General features: G+C 45.7%; 1 protein-coding gene across 4 annotated transcripts in view; it reads left to right on the top strand.

Annotated features, from left to right (window-relative positions):
* adgrb1a (adhesion G protein-coupled receptor B1a) overlaps window positions 1–21,922 on the top strand; it is an 81,444-nt gene that overhangs the window by 29,378 nt on the left and 30,144 nt on the right. For 2 of the 4 annotated variants that reach the window (XM_035393088.1, XM_035393074.1), the window contains exons 3-17: window positions 3,986–4,144; window positions 6,083–6,187; window positions 7,586–7,750; window positions 8,761–8,925; window positions 10,037–10,201; window positions 10,685–10,849; window positions 11,212–11,313; window positions 11,447–11,553; window positions 11,726–11,920; window positions 12,132–12,200; window positions 13,332–13,440; window positions 14,129–14,272; window positions 16,726–16,801; window positions 17,628–17,730; window positions 18,069–18,112. In XM_035393088.1, coding sequence (XP_035248979.1) covers window positions 3,986–4,144; window positions 6,083–6,187; window positions 7,586–7,750; window positions 8,761–8,925; window positions 10,037–10,201; window positions 10,685–10,849; window positions 11,212–11,313; window positions 11,447–11,553; window positions 11,726–11,920; window positions 12,132–12,200; window positions 13,332–13,440; window positions 14,129–14,272; window positions 16,726–16,801; window positions 17,628–17,730; window positions 18,069–18,112 — 1,873 coding nt within the window. Of the gene's footprint in view, window positions 1–3,985; window positions 4,145–6,082; window positions 6,188–7,585; window positions 7,751–8,745; window positions 8,926–10,036; window positions 10,202–10,684; window positions 10,850–11,211; window positions 11,314–11,446; window positions 11,554–11,725; window positions 11,921–12,131; window positions 12,201–13,331; window positions 13,441–14,128; window positions 14,273–16,725; window positions 16,802–17,627; window positions 17,731–18,068; window positions 18,113–21,922 lie in introns of all 4 variants that reach the window. The other 2 variants (XM_035393081.1, XM_035393066.1) reach the window with 1 other exon arrangement.

The raw sequence follows: 21,922 nt of genomic DNA, 5'->3' as shown, positions 1-21,922 counted from the left end.
TGCGAGGGAGAGAGAAAAAGAAAGAGTGCAAGAGAGTGAGGGATAGAAATATGTAGAGTGGAAGGTGAAAAGGTAATCGTACGATTATAGCTTTTGCGCTTTGCGGAGGAGTGGCATGCGTGTGCATGTACGGGGACTGTGGACAGAGGAGTCTGTGAGGCTGCAGGTCTGTGATATCAGGGAGCAGAGGAGGTGATCATGGGTGATTACAGCGGCAATGGGGCAGGTAAAGACTGGTGGGACCGGACAGGTGGGGAGGCCCAGCTGGGCCCACCACCGTGCAGCTGGGATGGGTGGGGTAGAGGGGAGGTAATGGTGCCAATGCCAGTGCCAGCCAGACATCCAGCACTGATGTCTTTAAGCAATTAGACTCTCCGTCCACTATAAGCACTGTGCCATCTGGGGTCTGCCTGAACAACCGGGCACCAGAGTGCCTTTAGCTCCAGTCCGGCCCTGCGTCTCCTGCTAGGACACCCATGGGTGTGTATGTGCAGGAGGGTCCTTAACCACCACACCCATGGTTCTGCACTAGTCCGTGCGCACACGCGCACACACACACACACACACACAGACGCACACAAGCCCAGAGGACACTTGTCAGAAACAAAGGACCCAATTTCCCTCCTTTTTCAGAAGTAATCCCCCCATCCGTGTGGCTGCCAGGGCTCTTTCGTGAAAAGGGGTTGCGTGTTATCAAAGAAGCACAAACTATCTTTAAATTTACTAATTACCCGTCCTCTCCGCGCTTTCCCCCCAGAGCTGGGGGGAACGGCATTTTCTCGGCGAGCGCGGTGCGGAGCCGGAGGCCTGAGGGCCGAGGAGAGGGAGCTGGCGCACTCGGGCTCCTTATCTGTTAATTAAACACAGAGGCTGCTGGGACGGCCGCTGGAAGTGCTCTCCCTGCGAGCGGAGCGCAGCCCCTCCCCCCTCCCGCCGCTGTCTGCTGAGAAGCAGCTTTCGCGGATAGGGTTACGGACGCTCCATCGATCGGGGTGAGGTGATGCGGGGGATACGGGCCCACCGCCGATGCCTCTGAAGCAGCCGGAAACCCGATCGGTCACCAGAGACGCCCGGCTCCAGCCGCTGCCGCATTCTGTCAGGGGCCGCAAGGTGACTTTTAGGCACGTAAACTTTGGCGAGGAAAGGGCGGGCAGGCTGGGTCACCAGGGCCGAGCGCGTTACGCATCGTTCTGCTTCTCGGGGGTTAGGTCTTTGTAGACCATGTGACGAGAATCATGCAGGAACTGGAGGCTGCTCATCGCGTTACTCAGAAGAACAAAGATGGAAGTCCAGAAGATGCCACTGGAACATACGCCCAACTTGCATGTTGCTCGTACGCAGACATGCGTGTACACTCACACGCTCTTCTTGGATAAAATTCCAACATCCGTTTCCTCCCTGTCAGCCAGCATGACAAAGCACATGTGTGCCCGATGCTCACTTTAGCATGGAGCTTATCCCTGGGCGAGGTCCCCCTGGGCTTTCATCTAAAGAATATGTGTGTGTGCATACGTGTGTGTGTGTGTGTGTGTGTGTGTGGCAATGTGTTTGAGGGGAAGGCCCTCACTCTTCAACAGTAATTAATCTGCAAATAGGGCAGAGATGACGCACACTTCACATGGAGGGCCCCTGAGGCATGTATGTGGAGTGAGATACCTAAAGAGAACATGCACTCGGTGTAAAGTGCACTGCGCTTTCTAAAAGCCTCAAATCTGGCTTGAATCTGAGTCTCTCTGAGGTAGAGAGGCGACTATTCCACTGGGAGAGAAGAGGGATCAAGTGACTATCACAACACAGAATGCCACCACTTGCCGCAAATGGTTCATATAGGTTCCATGGGTAATTTGGAATCTGTGTTTTGGTTATATTGTTTTCTTTCTTTGTTATGTATTTATCAATTTATTAATTATTACGTGTTTTGCCAGCTTTTGCAATGGAAGAGCTTCCTTGTCATGCCAATATTCTTCTCGAAGTGATAAAGATGGCTATGCTGTGGCTGTGCTACCCAAGGTGAAATATACCCAGCCCAACAGCAGAAGAGAAGAAGTGCTCTGAATTATTGAAAGCATTATAAAGCGTCCTTGGGGGAGAGAAAGAAAACACTGCATTCTTCTTATTTTCCTTTTTTTTCTCTATAGGCCATGATCATTGAGCGGAGAAAAAAAAGTTAAGACCCGTTTTGTCTTTCACCCGGGAAAGGATGTTATCTGCAAATTGAGTTTTTCCAAAGCGTTCGTTTGACAGATTTTTAAAACCTTTTCTTTTTTTGTCTTCTGACTTGCTGAAAGGACATTTGGTCAAACTGTGTTTGAAACATGACATTTTTAAAGAAGGCTGAGGGTGATTTTGTGGTTATGTTCACTGTAGTAGAAGCTACAAAATGGTGGCCCTTAAATGCGGAGGTAAAACAGTTTTGGAGGAAGACCTTTGGTGTTAATAGCCTCCAGCTTTTTCCATATTCCTCCCAAGTGAATTATGATCTGTGCAATACAAAAAAAGACAAGTGGAGACTTCAGTACAGGCAATTTCATGCCAAATAAGTAAACAATCTGGCCTTAATAGGCCATCCTAGGTAAAACAAATGGATATTGATTGCATTCGTCCATGCATGATCAACAGCTAAATTTGTATCAGAATCTCTGCAGACAGAATTTGGAACATCTAATTGCATTCAGCCCCCAAAAACAAATGCAGATGCTGTCCGACATTCAGGTGTAGCGCCTGGTTAACGTATGCCTGGGGGGCCGTCATTAAGACTTGTGAGCTGTGCGCAGAGCCAATCAGAGTGTCAGAAAATAAAAGGGAAGGGAGAACCATTAAATGTTATGAGTCCCCCTAAGCTCAGTGTAAAGGCCATTAGACTGAGAGAGAGGTTAATAAGAGATGGAGATAGATAGATAGAAAGATAGAGAGAGAGAGAGAGAGAGAGAGGCTGTTAGGCAGAGAGATAATGACAACGGGTTTTAGTCAGCAACCAGTTTCCTATTTTCAGTGACGCAGAGAAAATAATAGCGCTTATCAATCATTCTATAAGAGGCCTGGCCATTCATTTCAAGTCCTGGACTTTTGATTCCTCTCAGGGTACACTTTAATGAAGAACCTGAGAAATTAGACATATATTACACTCTACTTTTCAGAATCAATTCATAGTGAATGGGGCAGGGAGGACAGTTTAAACAAGCAGTTGAACTCCAGGCAGGCCAACCTCCAATATGTAGACCCCCAAAAGTATGAAAGTCATTCTTCCTCTCTGTGGGCCCAGGTGCAACGCATGATTTATGTCTCCTGTTAATTGATTTCCAGTAATTAAAAATCCCTGTCTTGGGGACAGGAACCATCTTCATATTCTATTCATGTAAATTGATACATATTTGTCTTTGCCTTTGCATCAGCGTTGCTTTTGCGCTTTTTTGTCTCCCCATACAACTGATTAAACATTCATAACCGCATGGATCACTGAAAATCACATTCCACTGCTATTTGGGGATTGATTTTCATTTTCCACTCAGATAATAACTTTGTCTGAAAATATGATTTTCTGTTGCTGAATGCTGACATATTTTTTCTCTAAAGCACAATGTCCTTGGTGAGATGTGTGCTTTTGTATAGGGCACCTGACCCTATCTGTGATTGACAGGGTGGTACAATCAGGGTTGCAGGTTCAGAGCCAAAAAAAGCAGTGTAGGGCACTTCACCTGATCTTATTGTGTGATATGTTTAACTTTAAAAATAGATTGATAAAGCGCTACTTTTCTCACCTGTCCTGAATAGTTTTTTTTTTTTTTTTATGGAGCAGAGTTTTGACCTGAATATCCATTTTCTGATTTGATGCTGCCCTTATCAACAGTGGGTCATGTATTGTCACATAAAATGAATGGACTCAAATTTGAAGGGGATTCTGCTCCACTAGATACAGGAACGGGGGCTGATGTTGTGCAGGGAGGTCATCGCTCTGACCTGGCTTGTGACTCTGTGTTGGGTGCAGGAGGCTGGAGCGGGTGGGGCCGCTGGAGCGAGTGCAGCAGCGACTGCGGGGGCGGGGTGCAGACGCGTAAACGCACCTGTCACGCAGCCGCGGACGAGTCGTACCTGTGCGAGGGCGTGCTGGAGGAGGGCCGGCCCTGCAACCCGCAGCCCTGCATCGGTGAGTCCAGCCAGAGGCTCCTACCTGCCTAACTGTCGGTTTGTCTCTGCTTCTCTCTCATCTCTCAGTGGCATAATTTACTTCATATTCCTCACTTGTTTTATTTAATATATCCCTTTATTTTAGAATTGGTTTGATTTACTTGTTCATTCCTTCAGATGCTCTTCAGCTGTGATGCAATCAATAGCTTCTCCCGGGGGTTGAAACATCATTTAAAATAATCCAGATATGGAGGGGAGACCAACCACGATCAGGAAACAGTTCCACCTGCAAAAAGGAGTAGAAGGGAGTACGTCCTCTAACAGCAGCACACCTGGCCCTTAGATTAAAGCTAGTATGGAAAAAACACCTCAGCAATATCTGGATTGACACCTCATATTTAATCACAACGCTATTGCTGTGAGCCATCAAGGTGTTTCTAAGGAGGAAAATAAATGCAAATGTATGTTGAGTTTTCCTGTGTTTCCTGTTCCGCAAGCCCTGTTTTTAGCTGAAGGTCGGCGTGCAGATTTCCAAGCAACGCTTTGTGCTCGTTCCACCACGCAATGTTCAGAATCCCTGCCATCCAGCTCAGCACACCACCATTTTTACCTCCCCCTGTTCGCTCTGAAACATGCAACAGGACTGCCATTGTGTTCACAGATTAGCGTGAAATGTGGGGAAATTTGAAAATGGATGGATCGGGGTTTCAGCCCACGGTTGTATGTGCTATTTCCTTTTTTCTGTTCTTTTCTCATGAAAGAAAATGGAGAAAAGGGTTCCGCCTTGTGTTCTCTGTGAAATGTGGCTCCAGGTGCAAATTGCATTTGGGTTTGAGTCACTGTATTGCTTGTGTCACTGTAACATCAAGACCCATATGACAAGCTCTATTTTCAGTCGGTTCAGAATGCTGTTTCTGTCCTCCGCCTGCCCTTGCCCAAAGAATACACTGTAAGGAAATGTGCAATATCTGTGCAAATACTGTGGAATATATTTCACAATGTATTTTTTTTTAAATAACATATCCCACAATACATGCATAAAAGGTATATATGTATTCCTACAATGCATTTTCACTTAACTCGAAAATGTATTCCTTCTATTTCTATATAGAAGGAATACATTATAGAAGCTCTATTTCCTATTTATTGTGTGTACTGCTTCCCATAAAGCATTAACATCATTGTTTAACTCTACAATAAAAATTACAAAAGTTAACACAGCAGCAGGATGCTAACTTATCATTTGCTCAGATAGTACAGGATGTTTCAACAGCTTTGTATGCTGCTTTTATACATTGGTTTAGAAAAATTTCCAAAGTTACCAAAATTCTCAAATCTCTCTATTTTCTTCACCAGAGGTTTATTACAGCTAGTTCGTAAGTGTGATAATGTTGGATAAATGCTGAAATATCACAAGATTACCAGTTATTTGGGTAATATAAATGGTTTCCACAGGATTCTGATATAGTTTTCATTTTCAACTAAAAGTGGCGAAAGCTAATATCACATTAATGCTTTATTAATGCAGCATCGTGTGCAGAGATGTAGCCTTTGTCCTACGTGCTCTGCTCTCTGTGTCCTCTTAGTGTGGTCAGTTACCCATGTATGGCACTGCATGTGACTCTAAACTTCACATGTACCACTCGGCCCCCTCCCTCACTGCCCTTGCCCATCAGCCCCTCTCCCAGGCCCTCGCCCACACCTTTAGACTTACCCCTGTTTGCTCAGTGCACTGCAAACACATTACCGGAAGGCAGGCACATCGACTGGGACTCCATTACTGTCATAACCTCTCAAAGCCCCACCCGGGACCAGCTGCCACGAGCTTAGGCGATAAGATGGATCCCTCTGCACTTGGAGCCTCTCTGTGTATTCACCGTGACTCTGCCTACAACCCACAAGCAAGGCCTGTCCCCAAACGTGACGCTGCTAATCCCCGAACTTGCCTCACCTTCAGGCAAGGGGCGCCACGTCTCCCGAAGCCAGTCTCTGCGGTCGGTGGACAGCCGCAAGCGAGATGACGGGGACAAGCCTCGCTATGGACACCTGGCCCCCCAGACAGGTAAGACACAGTACCATCTGGCCCACGGATCCAGACATCCGAAACTCAGTCCCCCCCCCCCCCCTCCCCCCAGCTCCTCGCCTCCTCAGAATCGGTCGTAAATGTGCAGCAGTCGTCCACTACAGCCCTGTCACCGTCATACATGCAGACCTGCTAACTGTAGGCGTGACTCCTGCAATCCTCTCCCTTAAAGATGGCACATATTTCTGATCATTGGTCCCTAATATGGGGTACCATCTTCACCTGACCCCCTGCTTTATCCCACAAAAATGAAACAAGTAAAAAAAAACAACCAGACTTCCCTGTCATTGGTGCAGTCATGTTGTTTTTCTTCATCTTGTTGCCACGTGGTGATTGATTTAGTGTACTGATAATGCCTTAAGCTCCACATTCACCCCGTAGCAAGTTGATTTTTTAAAATCTGTATCAAGTTGTTGGGTTTTCTTTTTTTATTACATGGAAGGAAGGGAGGGTTGAATACAAAAGGAAGCTTCATTGAAACCATGTTTTTACCCCCCGGGTGTATGTTCTGGCACATTTTTTTTTGCCTGAACATTTGGATGCTTACACGGGCCATTTGTTGATTGTCACCCTTGATGTTAAAGCAGCGGCAGAAGGCCCCTGATTGGCTGTGTGAGTGCACCATTAGCAGCCAATCAGCTTAGGGGGTGGTGCTTAGTTTCCATGGTTTGCCTGCTGAGCCGAGAAACAGAACGGAAATCGTCTGGGTGTCTCAGGCACTCTTTTCAATCAGGACAAAAAGGACATGTCTGCATGACAAAGATCACTGTGGTTTTTCAAGGAGCTTTCTTCTACATCCAGCCATAATTTGTACATATAATGTTCAATGTCTCTGGAACTGATGACCGCAGATCTGTTATGAAATGACACACTTGAAAGAGGAGGAGGGAGTCATTGATTGGAAATATGGATTCATATACAGTGATTCTTTTTTTGTTCATTTTTTGAAAGCCCAATGTGTTCATTAGCACAGGGCCGTCTCTTGTATTTCCAATGATCTACTTCTCCAATAGCCAGACTGTTTTCTCAAATTCCCTTCCATGCAATCAACAGATCAGCTTTTCCCATAAAAGAAACCATTTTATTATTACCAGCAAAAGCATGTAAAGGGCTAAGATCTTAGCCTGATCTATGCCATATCCATACTCTGAGACATTCGCTTTGCTCACAAGCAGAATGCCATGGATATGGGGGATCAGAGATCACATCCTAGAATAAATTTGTTCTCCTCTGTAAACAAGGACATCCCATCCCTGTTCACTGCAAAGGAGACCACTCTTGACCCCGGCATGCTAACTGATATCGACCCTCTGCTCCCCGCTTCCTCTTCCTACCCTGTCCCTCGCCTAACCCCCTCCCCTCCCCCCCCCGCACTAGAATCGGCCACGGGGGAGGAGTGGTCTCCCTGGAGCGTTTGCTCGGCCACCTGTGGGGAGGGCTGGCAGAGCCGCACGCGATTCTGCATTTCCTCCTCCTACAGCACGCAGTGCAGCGGGCCTCTTCGCGAGCAGAGGCCCTGCAACAACTCCGCTGTGTGTCCAGGTAAGCCCTCCACCCACGCTTAGCTACGTGCTGCACCTTTCCCCTCCGACACCCGCCCCCTCCTCCCCTGCACCCTGCGCTAAAACACCCCCCCACCCCCCTCTACAGTCACATGGTGACTCCTCCTTCTGGCCCCATGCCTTTAAGGTCCTCTCCTTTAAGGTGGTATTATTTTCTCCTTCCCTTTAACAACAGATGATTGGCTCCTCCCTTTTAAGGTGGGGGCACTGGCTCCTCTCCTTTAAGGTGGTATTATGATCTCCTACCCTTTAAGAACAGATGATTGGTTCCTCCAGTTTAAGGTGGGGTCATTGGCTCCTCTCATTTAAAGATATGTGAGGAACCCCATTCAGACCATAGTCCTCCTGCTTCACAGCATACACTGCTAACTTCCAGCACAATGCTGCTCCTGGAGAAGTAATGGCAAGCACACTCAAGGAGCAGTCTTCACAGCATTCCCAGGATGCTCCAGGTCACCTTAGAGATGTGCTATGATATTTTAATGGGGGCATGAATCAGTGGCGTTAGCCCCTGCCCTGCTTACTTTTCCATCTGTAGTGACATAGCTATGAGGATGATGCTTTCAGTACCCATGCTTCACAGTTGCAGTGTCCCTGTCATTATGGGCAGCTGAATTATGGATTAATATTACATAGTATATGTTAAAAAAATAAAAAAACTATGCAGTTAAAATTATGCACTGTGGTACAACAGAATTTTGTGAAATCATCGATCATATTTTGAATTGATTGTTTTAATTCAGTTTAAATATGCTGTGTGTCAGTTGCAAATGTGTTTTTATGTATGTGTATGATCTGTGTGTATGAATGTGTAAAGTGCATGCTTCAGTGCTTCCTGTGCAATCTCTATAGGGTGCAATGTCGGTGTGTGTGTTTGTGTTTGTGTGCTTGACTGTATAAAATGCATGCTCCAGTACCTGCTTTGTAGTCTGCATGGTGTGCCGTGTGTTTTTCTCTCTATAAATCACACCCTAGCCGCTCTGATTGCAGTGCACGGTGCCTGGGATGAGTGGTCGCCATGGAGTCTTTGCTCCTCCACCTGTGGCCGTGGTTACCGTGAACGCACCCGCACCTGCAAGCCGCCCCAGTTTGGGGGTGACCCCTGCATTGGCCCTGCCAAGCAAACCAAGTTCTGCAACATTGCTGTCTGCCCAGGTGAGCCTGCCCCCCGCCCCCTGACCTGCATAGACTTCCCCTTCCGCTGCTGTTCCGTCTTCTGTGCACAGCTGGTGCACTGTAGCATAGGCCATTAAATGACTGGTGTGAGAGCTGATATGGATAAGGGAATACCTTGATTTTTTTTTCCTGTATGTACAAAAAATGATCTTATTTCTTTAGCAGGATCCTCTTTTTGCTCTCTTTCCTATGTTGTCCTTGCTTTTCTTCTCATCGCTCTCTCTTTTGGATCCCATCTTATCTGTCTTCTCCCTCTCTCTCTTTCTGTCCATGTTGTGTCATACTGTATCACAGTCACAGAGAGGGCAGTGTCTTTTTCTTGTCTGCAGCCTGCAAATTGTTGCCACATCTAAACCCATGAGAGGGCGGGGGTGTTAAAAAGGAGCTTGTGTCAGCTTCTAAAAGTTCTTTGTGACTCTGAATGAAGTCTTAAATCATCCCTATAAGAAACAAAAGGCTGGTCTTGGCAGTGGTGGAACAAAGGCAGCAGGTCTCCCGTATGAACTCAAAGGCTCTCTTAATGAGCTGTAACTCGGGAGATTGAAGTGGCTCTTTTCTGGAGCCCACCGATTAGCACACTCACACACAGACACACACTCTCACACAGACACACACACGCGCGCACACACACACAGACACACACGCGCACGCACACACACAGACACACACGCGCACGCACACACATGCAGAGTAGCATTGAATACATTTTCCCAGCTATTTATATGGTTTTCTGTTTTTAGTATCTTAGCCCTTATTATGTGTTTATCCCTGTAGTAGGGCTTCTCCAGTGATTTCTGATGTTTGGGTAAAACCAATGTCCTGACACACTATAGTCATTTAACATCCCTTGAGGCACCTATTCCCAAAAGTAAATGTGCTATCCTGTCCTGTGTCCAAGCCAATTTAAAAAATCTGTATCTTTCAATATGCTTGCCTAGGAAGCATAACAATAAGCCAATTGGAAACATGTGGGCCTTCTTTTAGAAGAGTCCTTAAATGAACAATATCACAAGGAACATAGGGAGGGTGAATAACAAACACAGAAACACAAAATGACGTTCTACCATGCTGCCTCTCTGGCTCCCCTTAGTGGATGGGATCTGGAATGAGTGGTCAAGCTGGAGCTCCTGTTCGGCCTCCTGCGCCAATGGGACGATGCAGAGGACCCGGGAATGCAACGGGCCCTCCTACGGGGGGTCAGAGTGTCGCGGAGAGTGGCTGGAGACTAAGGACTGCTTCTTGAGGGACTGCCCAGGTAATCCATGTCCCCATCAATCATAATTGGCCAATCAAGGTCACATGACGTTGGGCAAACCCGGCTCTGTCAACCATGTAATAATGCTACTGTCTGCTTCTATAGTAATCTAAATACCAGCTTGTGCATTAATTTTGGTCTCTCTTTATTTACTCTCAGACATTCTAGTTCATGCCAGGAATTTCCAAAGCTATATTGCATTTTATGAATATTCACAATTGGGCATGTGCAGAGACAGAACAATCCAATTCTATTACCCTTGGTCAGACTCCCCTCATGAATATTCATAAGATGGTATGTTTCATCTAAAATTGTAGAGAGCCCAAGGTAGTTTAGAACACAGATTTGGCCATCTGGTTCACCCGTAGGATCAGTAGTGATATACAGTGCTGACTGATTGTATCATCATTCCTGCCTAAACCATTGGAATGGAACTGGCAGGGAGGGGTTGAGGGTTGATGCAGCTCCCTGTGTGCCCTGCAGTGGATGGGAAGTGGCAGGCCTGGAGCTTGTGGGGCGGCTGCACCAAGACGTGTGGCGGGGGCAGCCAGCAGAGGCAGAGGGTCTGCTACGGGCCCTTCTTCGGCGGGGAGCAGTGCCCGGGGGACCGCGAGGAGGTGCGGCGCTGCAACGAGAAGAGGTGCCCGGGTGAGTTCCGCGCGTCGGCCCTGTCTGATTCCTCGCCTGTCTGTCCATCATCAAGATCTTTCCCTCAGAGGCCCCCTTCCTAGATCCATCAGTGTGACTGGCTGTTGAGTACTAACAACAAGGGCATGGTATGAAGCTTCTTTTCTCAGCATGCACCACAGGGAGAAATGGAAAGCTATGGTCTGTGTGGGAGGCTCTGAGAGAGAGAGAACAAGAGAGAGCAGGTGTTGGGAGCATGAAGAAGAATCATTCACGTGTGTGTTTTGTGGCCATGTGCACACACTTCTGGGTTTGTGTATGTAAGTGTATGTGTATATGCATGTGCATGCGTGGATCCTCATTTCCTCTATGTCCTTTTGTAGAGCCCCATGAGATCTGTGATGAGGAGAACTTTGCCAACGTGGTGTGGAAGGAGACGGCATCAGGCGACACTGCCGCTGTGCGCTGCCCCCCTAACGCAGTCGGTAAGTCTCCCAGCTCAGAGTGGCGCATACAAAGCCTGAATATGTAACCCAGCGTCATTGTGCTTAGCCTGGACCAAGCCCTGCAAATTCTGGAGGCAGTGATACTGTTCCCCAATCTCCTGCTCTGATGCAGGGTTGATCCTGCGACGATGCACTCTGGACGACGATGGCATTGCTTACTGGGAGAACCCAACTTACATGAAGTGCATCTCCAATGACTATCGCAGCATCCAAACACTGGTAAGCTGTCCCCATACCATTTTTATCATAAATTTATCTGGTAGCACAAGTTGGGAAACAAGTTGTTCATTTTCAACCTTTCACAGTTGACAGCCAACTTGAGGCTAATTTTGGGAAAAACAATCCAGACATTTGTCAACCTGTTCAGTAACCCTCAGTGTTTCTTCCCAAGACTCGTGAGCACCTCTCGAAAGCCCAGCGAGGGCTGATGGGAGAAGGAGTTTCTGAGGTGCTGGCCAAGTTGAGAAGCACATCCAGTGACGGGACCAGCTACAGTGGAGATCTCCTGGCCATCATAGATGTCCTGAAGAACATGACCGAGATCTTCCGCAGGTCTTACTACAACCCCAGCAGTGCTGATGTGCAGGTCAGACACTGCAGGATTTGTTCATCAAAGTTATATTTAAATAAAAAAACATTATTATTATTACTATTTTTATTATTATTATTATTACCTTCTTCTACCATAATCAAATATGCTGAGAGAAGTAATTGCATTTTAGAGGTTTTTGCATGTCAATCCACATTGAACCACCAAATCACACACAACCGTCTTTTCTTGTCCCCTGGACCTGCAGAACTTTGTTCAATCAGTGAGCAACTTGCTGATGGAGGAGAACAGAGAACGATGGGAGGAGACCCAACTGGTGAGTGCCCACATTCCATTCTCTTTACTTGCGATATTTTCTTTTCTCAGTTTTTCATTGCCTTTCCTTTTCATTAATCTGGTTTGTCTGAGGCATGGGCTGTCCCCCATGACACAACCCAGGGTGCAGCTCCCACCCTAGCCCAGATGAGAACAGTTAAACTAATGGAGGTTATATACATATACTCTCAAACATATAGTGAAAGAGAGTATGTGTGTGTTTGGGCATGCTTGGGAATATTATATTCTCATATTTAATATTCAATTTTTAAAAAATCCAGAGAAAGGGAAAGGAAAATAGGGCTTTTTTCCCCTGGGAAAACCATGGGCTCCTACCACCAACTGTGAATGAGTGAGTGCATTTAGCGTGACCCAGGAGAGGGTATGGAGCTGGGACCAGATGAAGCGGAAAGAGCCTCTCCATCTGGGCCCAGCCGTGATTCACAAGCCCCCGCGCCAGAAGACTGGGGATGATGGGGAGAGAAAGAGAGAAAGAGAGAGAGAGAGAGATAAAAACATTACACCCACTCTCCAAGCTGTATGCCGCATCTCACCACGACCCCACATCACCTACTACCCACACAAACTGGTGTCATGCTGACTTTGGACAATTCTCATGATGTGCGAACACATTTTTATTTATTCTATTTATAGTGGGCGAAAATCCTCTCCGTTTGAGTGGGGCGATGCGCGCTGTGTGCGGCACCGGCAGTCGCACGGGGTGCAGGTTTTTAATGGTTTCTGTGGCGTTGGGTGGTGTGAGGTACAAGAGCAGCCTTGGGACAGGCTGCTTTCTCGCCCTGGAGTCCACCCGCTGAACTGCACAGTAACTGTGTCATCAGGATGCACTCAATGCACAGCAGTGCAGGCAGAATAAAGAAGTCCATATGAAATCCTCACTTCCTGAGTAGCGCTGCAGCCAGATATGTGCACCAGCTTGCCAGTCAGATCTGGTACAAGTACGGTCAGGATTCAATAAAAGAGAGTGGAGAGAACCCACTGTTGAGGGCACCCTTCCTTCAGCTCCACAATGCCGCTTTCCTTTACTGCTGAGTGTAGAACAGAATGGATTGTGCCCACACACTTCGAGAGTCAGGGTAGACATGCTAACCTTGCTGTCTCCTCTCTGCAGATGGGGCCCAACATCAAAGAGCTCTTCCGTCTGGTTGAGGACTTTGTGGACGTGATCGGTTTCCGAATGAAGGACTTCCAGGACATCTACGAGGTCACAGAAAACCTAGGTGAGTCATTCCCCGTGATTTGCATGTGCAGTCTGGCCAATAGGGCGGTCTTGTGGACCTGGATTTGAAACATGAAGGAAGCAGGTTCTCCTTCCAAAGTTGGCTGTTATACTGTACCCTTGGGCCAGCTACTTCACCTGATTTGCTTCAGCAAATTGCCATCTGTAAAAATGCATATTATGTCAAATGTAAGCTCTTTAAGTCACCCCTGGCATCTGTCAAGCAGATAAATAATATTATAGCCAGATGCCACACAAATTTAACGGTGTCACATAGGCTGTGTAGAGGCTCAAGGGATGTTAAGGGAGCTATTCTAAAAAAAAAAGGAAAAGGAACATGAGTCAACCTTCATATTTACACACATATGTTTAAAATGAGGTGATCATGTTCCGTTTCAAGCTTGGCTTAAAAGCACATTAGCAGAAGCAGTACCTCATAGAAGGCAAGAACAAATGTGAAAGTGATTACCTTGTCAATCAGTGTGTGTGGTCCCTGTCCAGAATCCTTCATTGAATGATAAAACGACATCCCTTGCGAGAAATGATTTTTTTTTTTGCTAATATTTAGATGGAATCTCAAATGTGTGCTTGAATGCACGTGTGTATGTATGTGCGTGCGTGTGTTTTGTTGTGCATTTTTATAAGAAACATAACTTAAGCTTGACCTGCTTCTCTCTTTTGCCTATTAGTGCTAAGCATCCACAAGCGACCAGCCTCTGGGGCCTCTGACATCACCTTCCCGATGAAAGGATGGAAGGGCATGGTGGACTGGGCCAGGGGCTCCGAGGACAAGGTCACAGTCTCGAGAAACACGCTCTCACTGGGCAAACCAGGTTAGAATCTGAGCATGTTCACGTACATACATGTACATCCACACAAACGCACCTACACACAGACACGCACATGCTCCAAAATCAACAGCTTCTGGTACAGTGAGGTAAAAAAAAGACATTAAATCCAGTGTATATCTAGGCAGAGATTCCCGTGTCAGTGGCTGCCTTGATCCCAGGTACAGATGAATTGTGGGAAACGTGTTTGTTGCCCAACTCCTGGAGACTCGACCTAAATATAACCAAGCCAATTATAGAGGACTGCTGAAAGTCAGGAAGCACACACACACACACACACACACACACACACACACATACAGACATATTGTGCGCTCAGAGCTTCGTGCCCTCTTACTTTTCGCGATGGCAGCTGTGGAGTGTGACTCTCCTTGCGAGGTGACAATGCTGTTTCATTTAGCCCACGCACAAGCTGGAAATGGATCTGATCACACCTGGGCCTCCGGTGGGCCCCTGGAGCTGAAAACCGCACTGCAAACGGCTGTCTCATCAACACCTCTCTCCCCCTCTCTGTCTGTGAGCTTCCCTCCCTTGCCATTCCTGTCAACAATAGCTTTCAATGAGCTTCTTTAAAAATATACACCAAAAATCTCCAAAAAATCTCTTTCTAGCACCCAAATGCATGTATAAATCTGATGGTGCATGTTAGCACCAAGTCTTATTCGGTCATTTCTGAACATTGTTACCATGGCTGTTAATGGCTGGAAATCACAGCTCTTATAGTATACCTCTTGAATATGTTGGTGATTTTTTCCCCACCTTGTATGATTGAAGCTTTTTGGCAGGCCCTCAGTATAGACAATTAGAGGAAGCACTCACCCCGAGCAAACCATGTGACTGGGACAACCTTCCTTAATCAGGAGTTAACAAGAGCCAACCAACGCGCAATTAAAACAAATTCCCATTTTCACGGGGTTTATAATGCATTGCCTGTCACTCATTCCTCTGTGTGTCTCTCTGTGGCATCCCAAGTGATCAGACAACACACACAGAGCCAAAATGGCTCACATTCTTTACACTCCTCTCACCAGACTCCCTGCAGCACAGTGACAGCGCGAGCATGCAGGGAGCCAAAATGGTGTTGTTGCTTACCTGTCATTTCCAGGATATGCCTCCGAGATTGTGTGAGTGAAACATACGTAAAGCAGCCCCGAGTGTCCCCATGAATCACGCTAAAGGCCTCCTGTAGCAGAAAACAAAAGTTCCCATTTGTGAATCTCTTGCAGCGACGGACAGCAGAATCTCACAAGCAATGTGGGGGCCCCTCAGCACAATGAGCCCCTGCGAGAATGAGAGAATGAGACACTGCTCCCAAAGCCCTACACCATGTTGCCTGCGGAAACTACAAACACTCCCCCCCCCCCCCCGCCTTCCCCCCCCCCCCCCCCCCGGCTGAGCGCTGTCCTCTTCTGTTCCAGTTCAAAGCACATGAGACCTCAGCTGTATGCCGGGGGGCTGCTTGTTCTGCCCACAGCCTGCCATCTCCAAGTCTGCCGCAATATGGCACGTCTCACAGGCGCCCGGCCCTCCTCCCTGCATAATTACAATTTCTATAGATTGGAGCAGATGCAGCCCCATGTTTCTCTTTCTAACCCAAGGCGCTTTTGCTTAACTTCTGTCTGATGGAGGCTCTGCTTTTCTCTCTTTCTTTCATTACATTACAATCTCTGAGCAGATGCTCTTATCCAGAGCGACTCAAAAGTGGAGCTTCTTCCTTTCTGTTTGTTTCTATTTTTATCTTTATTTTTATTTTTTCTGGATGGTGGATGCACTCCGTTATAGCTTTGGCTTAGCCAACATGTTTTGTGACAGCTTCTGCCATCATCTTGCCAATATTGTTTGTCACTTGACCAGCAAACTAAAATGACGCACTCATGTTTAACTAAGTGAAGCTATGCACCGAAAACCTGTAAAAATAAACAACTCTTCAATGTGTGCATCTGAACGTCATTTAATCGTATTGAACATATGCTCAAAATTAATGCCACAGATGCACTGACACAGAAAGTAGAGCTCTTACACACATGTGTCCTGTGCACATTTCGAGATGCACACGCACGGTGGGGTTATAAATAGGTACACCGTGCTGATAACTGGGCCATTCTCAGCGTGAAGTGAGTCAGACTGGGGTCTCGATGGGAACACTGTGGGAGACAGGGTAACCTGCATTTATTTTCCCCGGCTCCTTGAATCAGGCAGAGTTAAGGAAAAGGGGCAGTTGTTACACGCAGCTGGTCTGCAGAAGCCTGCAGCATATGTTCTGCACTGTGATCTCTTTTTCTTTTCTGGTAGCTTCCTTCGTTACTTTCATCATCCCTTGTACTGTAAATAATTTCTGTGTTTCAATTACAAATGTTTTTTAAGGATTCTCTCTCTCTCTCTCTCTCTCTCTCTCTCTCTTTCTTTGTCTCTCTCTTGCTCTCGCTCTAATTTTGCAGATGCGGATGACTCCTCTACATTTGTCACTGGCATTGCTCTGTACAGGAACCTGGGCAGCATTCTCTCCTTACAAAGGTAAGAGCTTCCAGCCCTTCACACTCTCTACTTGCTGCCACAGCCCTGGTGCTGTCAGTGTCAGACATCGGTGGCTCCCTCCACTCACCAGCAGCTACTGATTTTATGACAGGCTAATCATTCTAAACTAATGCTCAGCTTAATCCTTAATTAAAAATTGAACATTCTACTCAAATGTATGTACATTGTTAAGACAGTTGTAATAACTTATATATATATAGTATATTGTGCACTTAGTATATGCTTTTGCGATTTCAGATTATGCCATACTGTTTTTTGTAAGGATGCTCATTCAATCATGTTAGAGTCTCAGCAGTTCACACATCAAGTGGCTTGTAAACCCATGGAAAAGCCTAACCTGAGTGGCTTCAATATGGCAGTTCATTATGGCACTTCTAAAGTCAGGGACACGTATTGACATACTGTGTACGAGTAACATGTGGACATGCACTCGACAGACAAATGCAATCCTCTTTTTGAAACAAAATTCCCCTTCTCCTTCACATCTTCCTCCTGTGTTCTGCTATTTCCAGATTAATGTTTTTTTTTTTCTTTTTTGTACTGGTGATGGGGCTGCAAGACAGGTGACTTGGTGACACTGACATTTAACTTGACTGATTACATGCGAAGAAGAAATACCATGGAGACGCTGGGGGGAAATGACTGGGGGAGGGGGCCAAACAAGATGTGTGCAGATGAGTTTCATCTATTGGGTGGGAATGGAAGGGAGAGAAGGGGAGTGGGGGTTTAAGGGCAGAGAGGGGGAGGGAGCTTGCACACGATACATCTGACCACGTGTGTCTCTTTCTCTTCCTCCTGCTTTCAGAAACAGCACTGTGCTGAACTCCAAGGTGGTCTCGGTCACAATCAAGCCCACCCCTAACGTCCTGTCCGCCCCTGTGGAGATTGAATTCTCCCATCTCTACAACGTAAGTATCCCTCTTCCCTGCAAACTATTCCCCTCTCTTTGGTCTCTATTGTGTGGACCAACAGGAAACGCCAATGTTCCAATGTTCCAAACGTTCAATTTAAACCTGAAGGCTGAACTCTCTGCTTGAGGGACACTCATTTCTCATCTGATTTGATCACCCACAAACAGTCATGAAGGTGTCCATCTTCTCCCATAAGCAGATTGTGGCAGTTTTAATCTGAACAAAAATGGAAATTCAAGGCAATCCTGGGGGGGGGGGGGTTACATGGAAGCCCATGGTTGCCAGGTGCTATATGCATTGATATCTCTTTTCCCCCTTCCCTACTCTCTGTACAGGGCACCACAAATCAAACCTGCATCTCCTGGGATGAAAGTGACAGGTAATTTGACATTTTTTGAATTGTTACTCTGGTTTACCTGTGTTTGGTACCTGCATACTTGCATTAATTGACATCCAGTGGTCAGGCTGATCAGGAGGTCAGGTGTGGGGTCACTATTTAAATTATGGAATTATCCAGGAGAGAGAGGAAGCATGGGATTGGGTAGATGGGATTGAGGCTCGACCAATCTAAAAGCACACACTAATTGTTTTGTGAATGTACGTCTGTGTTGGTGGCTCAATGAGGAGCATGAGGCATGAGGAATGAGAAGATTCTGAAATAGCACAGATGGCGAGAACTGGCCCTTTCTCTGATCCCAAATTTCCCATGTGCATCTTTCCAACTGACGCCCAGAACTGTCTATGAGACGTGATCCCTTGGGGTTGCATTGTGTCATAATACAGCTGCTCATTACATAATTGCAGGGTGCGTTTCTCAGTCTTATCCGACAAACCAAGTGAATATTACGAAAGCAAAAGTTTGAGAAATCACCACACACTCTGCACCAAGAGTTTTTTTTTTCTTTTTTTTCGCTTTGGCGAGAAATTGAGAAAGTGTCGGTGACACTCCGCGTTCAGAAGTTGTAGCTCGAGACAGTTCCCCCCTCAGCCTTTTCTTGCCGAGGCTTCAGTTAGTCACGTTAACTTCACCCCGACAGTGATGCAGCATGCGGAAAATTGAAAGTGTCGTTCACTGTGACGGGCAACCCGCGTGCATGTCAGCAGGAAGGCGGGAGTCGGAGAGGCCGCGTGGTTCCGAGGCGCATGGCAGAAGCTGCCTTGCATATGGGCACGGTGGCATGAATGCCCTGGGTTACCAGCCAATGGCTTACACAACCCGATAAAGGTCTGATGAGCCCCTCCACATCCCACAGGCTTTTATAAATACTCCTGGGACCATTTTTTAAATAAAAAATAGAAGGAAAAAGAAAACGGATCTTTTGTCCACAGCTGCATTGTGCCCTTATCTTACGTTGGATGCAGGACATTTGCATTTAGATAGATACGTACACTTGTGTTACAGAGATGAGACATGAAATACATTCTGTCATGCTTCTCAGATTAAAAAAGTTTGACCTCGAAAGAAAGTGTGAAGGAAAGATAGAGAGAGAGAGCAAGTGAGAGAGAGAGAGAGAGAGAGAGAGAGAGAGAAAGAGAGGGAGAGGGGGAAATTTAATATTGCTGTACACTTTGAGTAGGGGGAACATGTTTCAAACAAAATTAGAATTTTGGACAGCTGGTATGATTAATGAGTTAATATTGGGGGAGAAATTGGAACCTGAGACCTGTTGGCAGAATGTCTGGGTTGTCCTGTGTCTTGTCGATAAGTGCATTGCTGAGGGGTGATTAGCTTGTCTGTTCACTGGAGATCCTGTCCAAGCTAGGCCTCAACTCACCTTGATCAATGAGTGTGCAATTGTTCAATCAATCACATTAGATCATTTAATCACCTAGCCCAGATCCAGATGTAGCCCTGTGTTTATTTGACATAATAATAATACACCTGTGGTATCAATTGTATTATTATTATTATTATTATTATTATAGATATATATTGAAGAGGCATGGATTTCTGCAACTTTTTGTTGGTGCATGAATCTGTACAATGTATGACCTCAGAACCTTTGACATTTGTCATCTACTCCTACTCATTAAGCACATAACATGCCTTAAATGATTCATGGTACAGTTTCTTCATGCTGTGTGGGGGACCATTTTTCTCTGTTCCATCACTTGACCTGCCAGAACCACTGGCAGTTGTCATGGTTACTGCATAGAGATATGAAAGGATTTTGATTCTTCAGGCAGGGCCAATGTGGGTATAGAGGGAGGGGTTCATACCTTGATTGAAACATGCCTGCGTTTTTGGAGCCCCATCAGATTATTATGCCAGCATTTTCATTTGCTACTTTTTTAACCTTCCTGTGTCCTACGGTAAAAAAGAGGCCATTTTTTGTATTTAAGAGAAGCAACCCCCTAAAATCTCAAAAAATATATATTTTTTTTTCAGAATGATATTACTTACAGAATGATATGAATTACTTTTCCTGGAGTGACCCTACCATAAGAAAAAGTTGTATACGTTTTATATACTTTTATAAAAGCGGTACACCTGCAGTTATGAAATCAATTACAGACTAATTGAAGTATTAATGCATGATTTATAGCAACTAAAATGCATAATAAATAACTTGAGGCCATTTTATTTTATCTTTGTCTGTCGCTCCCCTCCTCTCTCTTTCTCAGTAACATACAAACATACATACAAATGCACATGTGCACTCATGCACACATGGCAATAAACTGGAGTTCCAGTACTTTACTCTCTCTCATTCTCTTTCACTCAGACACAAATTCACACATACATACTTGCACACACACACACACACACACACACACACTGGACTGTGAGGTACCTGTAGGAAAACACAGCTATTCACCGATTTGCTAATGAGAGACAGGGTGTTTCTCTGTACAAAACAGCTTTGGGGTTTAAAATTCAATTAAGTGTTTTTATCATAAAGGGGCAATGAGGGCAGGTCAATTTTGACCTTGTGGACATGGGGCGCCTGCATAATATGAAGATTACACAAGGGTTAAATGATGGCCCCCACCTCCTCCATTGAATTTAAGTCCAGTTTGAAACAATAGCTAAAAAGCATCAATGCTATCTTTCACCATACAGAAATCAATTCTGCTGAACAAAAGAGTGATTATTGTATGCTATGTTTGCCTGGAAATCTGAATCAGTCCTCAAGGGCAGCCATTGAGCTCAGGAGGGTGAGGATGAAGAAGAGCTGTAGCTGCAGCAGCAGCCATATCAAGCAGCTGCAAAGGCATGCCTTAAAGACCACTGAGATCCGCACAGAAGCTGCTCTGGGCACTGATAGCTTCCGGCAGTTGGTACAAAGGCAGTGCTATTTCCCTATCTGCTCCTGCACCAAAATGCAGTTATGCATGCATATTCTCTGCACTGCAGGAGCAATATTCGTGTGTATGATCCCCTAATCCAAAGGGTTTGCCAGCATACCTAATGAAACTATATTAATGTTATAGTTGGCTAAAGTGTGTGCATGCTTAGGTTTAGGGCTAAGATCTATATCATCAGCTGCCCTGGGTTACATATAGGTTTTATGTGCCATGGGCTAAGCTGGTCTGTTTGAATGCTACCTGGGGTGTAGGTCATTGAGGTTAGAAAGACGGCAGTTTGGCTTGTGCTGTGTCACAGTCCCCCAGGGTGTGGCCAGTCTGTCTGGCAACAGGACCAAGCCAGTACAGCAAGCCAAGAAGCATAATGTCATCCAGAAAAGCAATAAAATGATGTACAAAGTATTTTCTCAAAACTCTGTTGCTGGATATGTACTCAAAAGTCTTTTGTTTTTTTTCTCAGTTTAACATACCTATAGAATATTTGAATGACACCTGTCAATTTTAGATGTTTTAGTTAGCCCATTTGTTATTTTTTCTTTCATTAGTGAAGGAAAACGTAGACTGTCACTAAATGTAAAAAATAATGTAGCAATGATAACTGGAAGCAGAGAGGGAATTGTAATAAAATGCCACCACACTGTCATTGGTTTATCCTCCTGAGCGTGACATCCAACAGATGAACGTGGGTACTGAACTTTTTACAACTTTCGCTGCTGTCACTCCCAAACTCCCACACTGTAGTTCTCATGCAGTAATAACAGCAGTCCCCTTCTTCTGAGAATGTCTCATCATTAGACCCATAATGAGATGACACATTCTGCATGGGGCCAGAGGACAATGAGTCATTCTTGTTAAAAGTGGGAAAAAAATATATATACAT

Source organism: Anguilla anguilla, chromosome 1 (assembly GCF_013347855.1).
Source record: "Anguilla anguilla isolate fAngAng1 chromosome 1, fAngAng1.pri, whole genome shotgun sequence".
NCBI classification, from domain to species: domain Eukaryota; kingdom Metazoa; phylum Chordata; class Actinopteri; order Anguilliformes; family Anguillidae; genus Anguilla; species Anguilla anguilla.
This window is presented reverse-complemented; position numbering and strand designations above follow the sequence as displayed.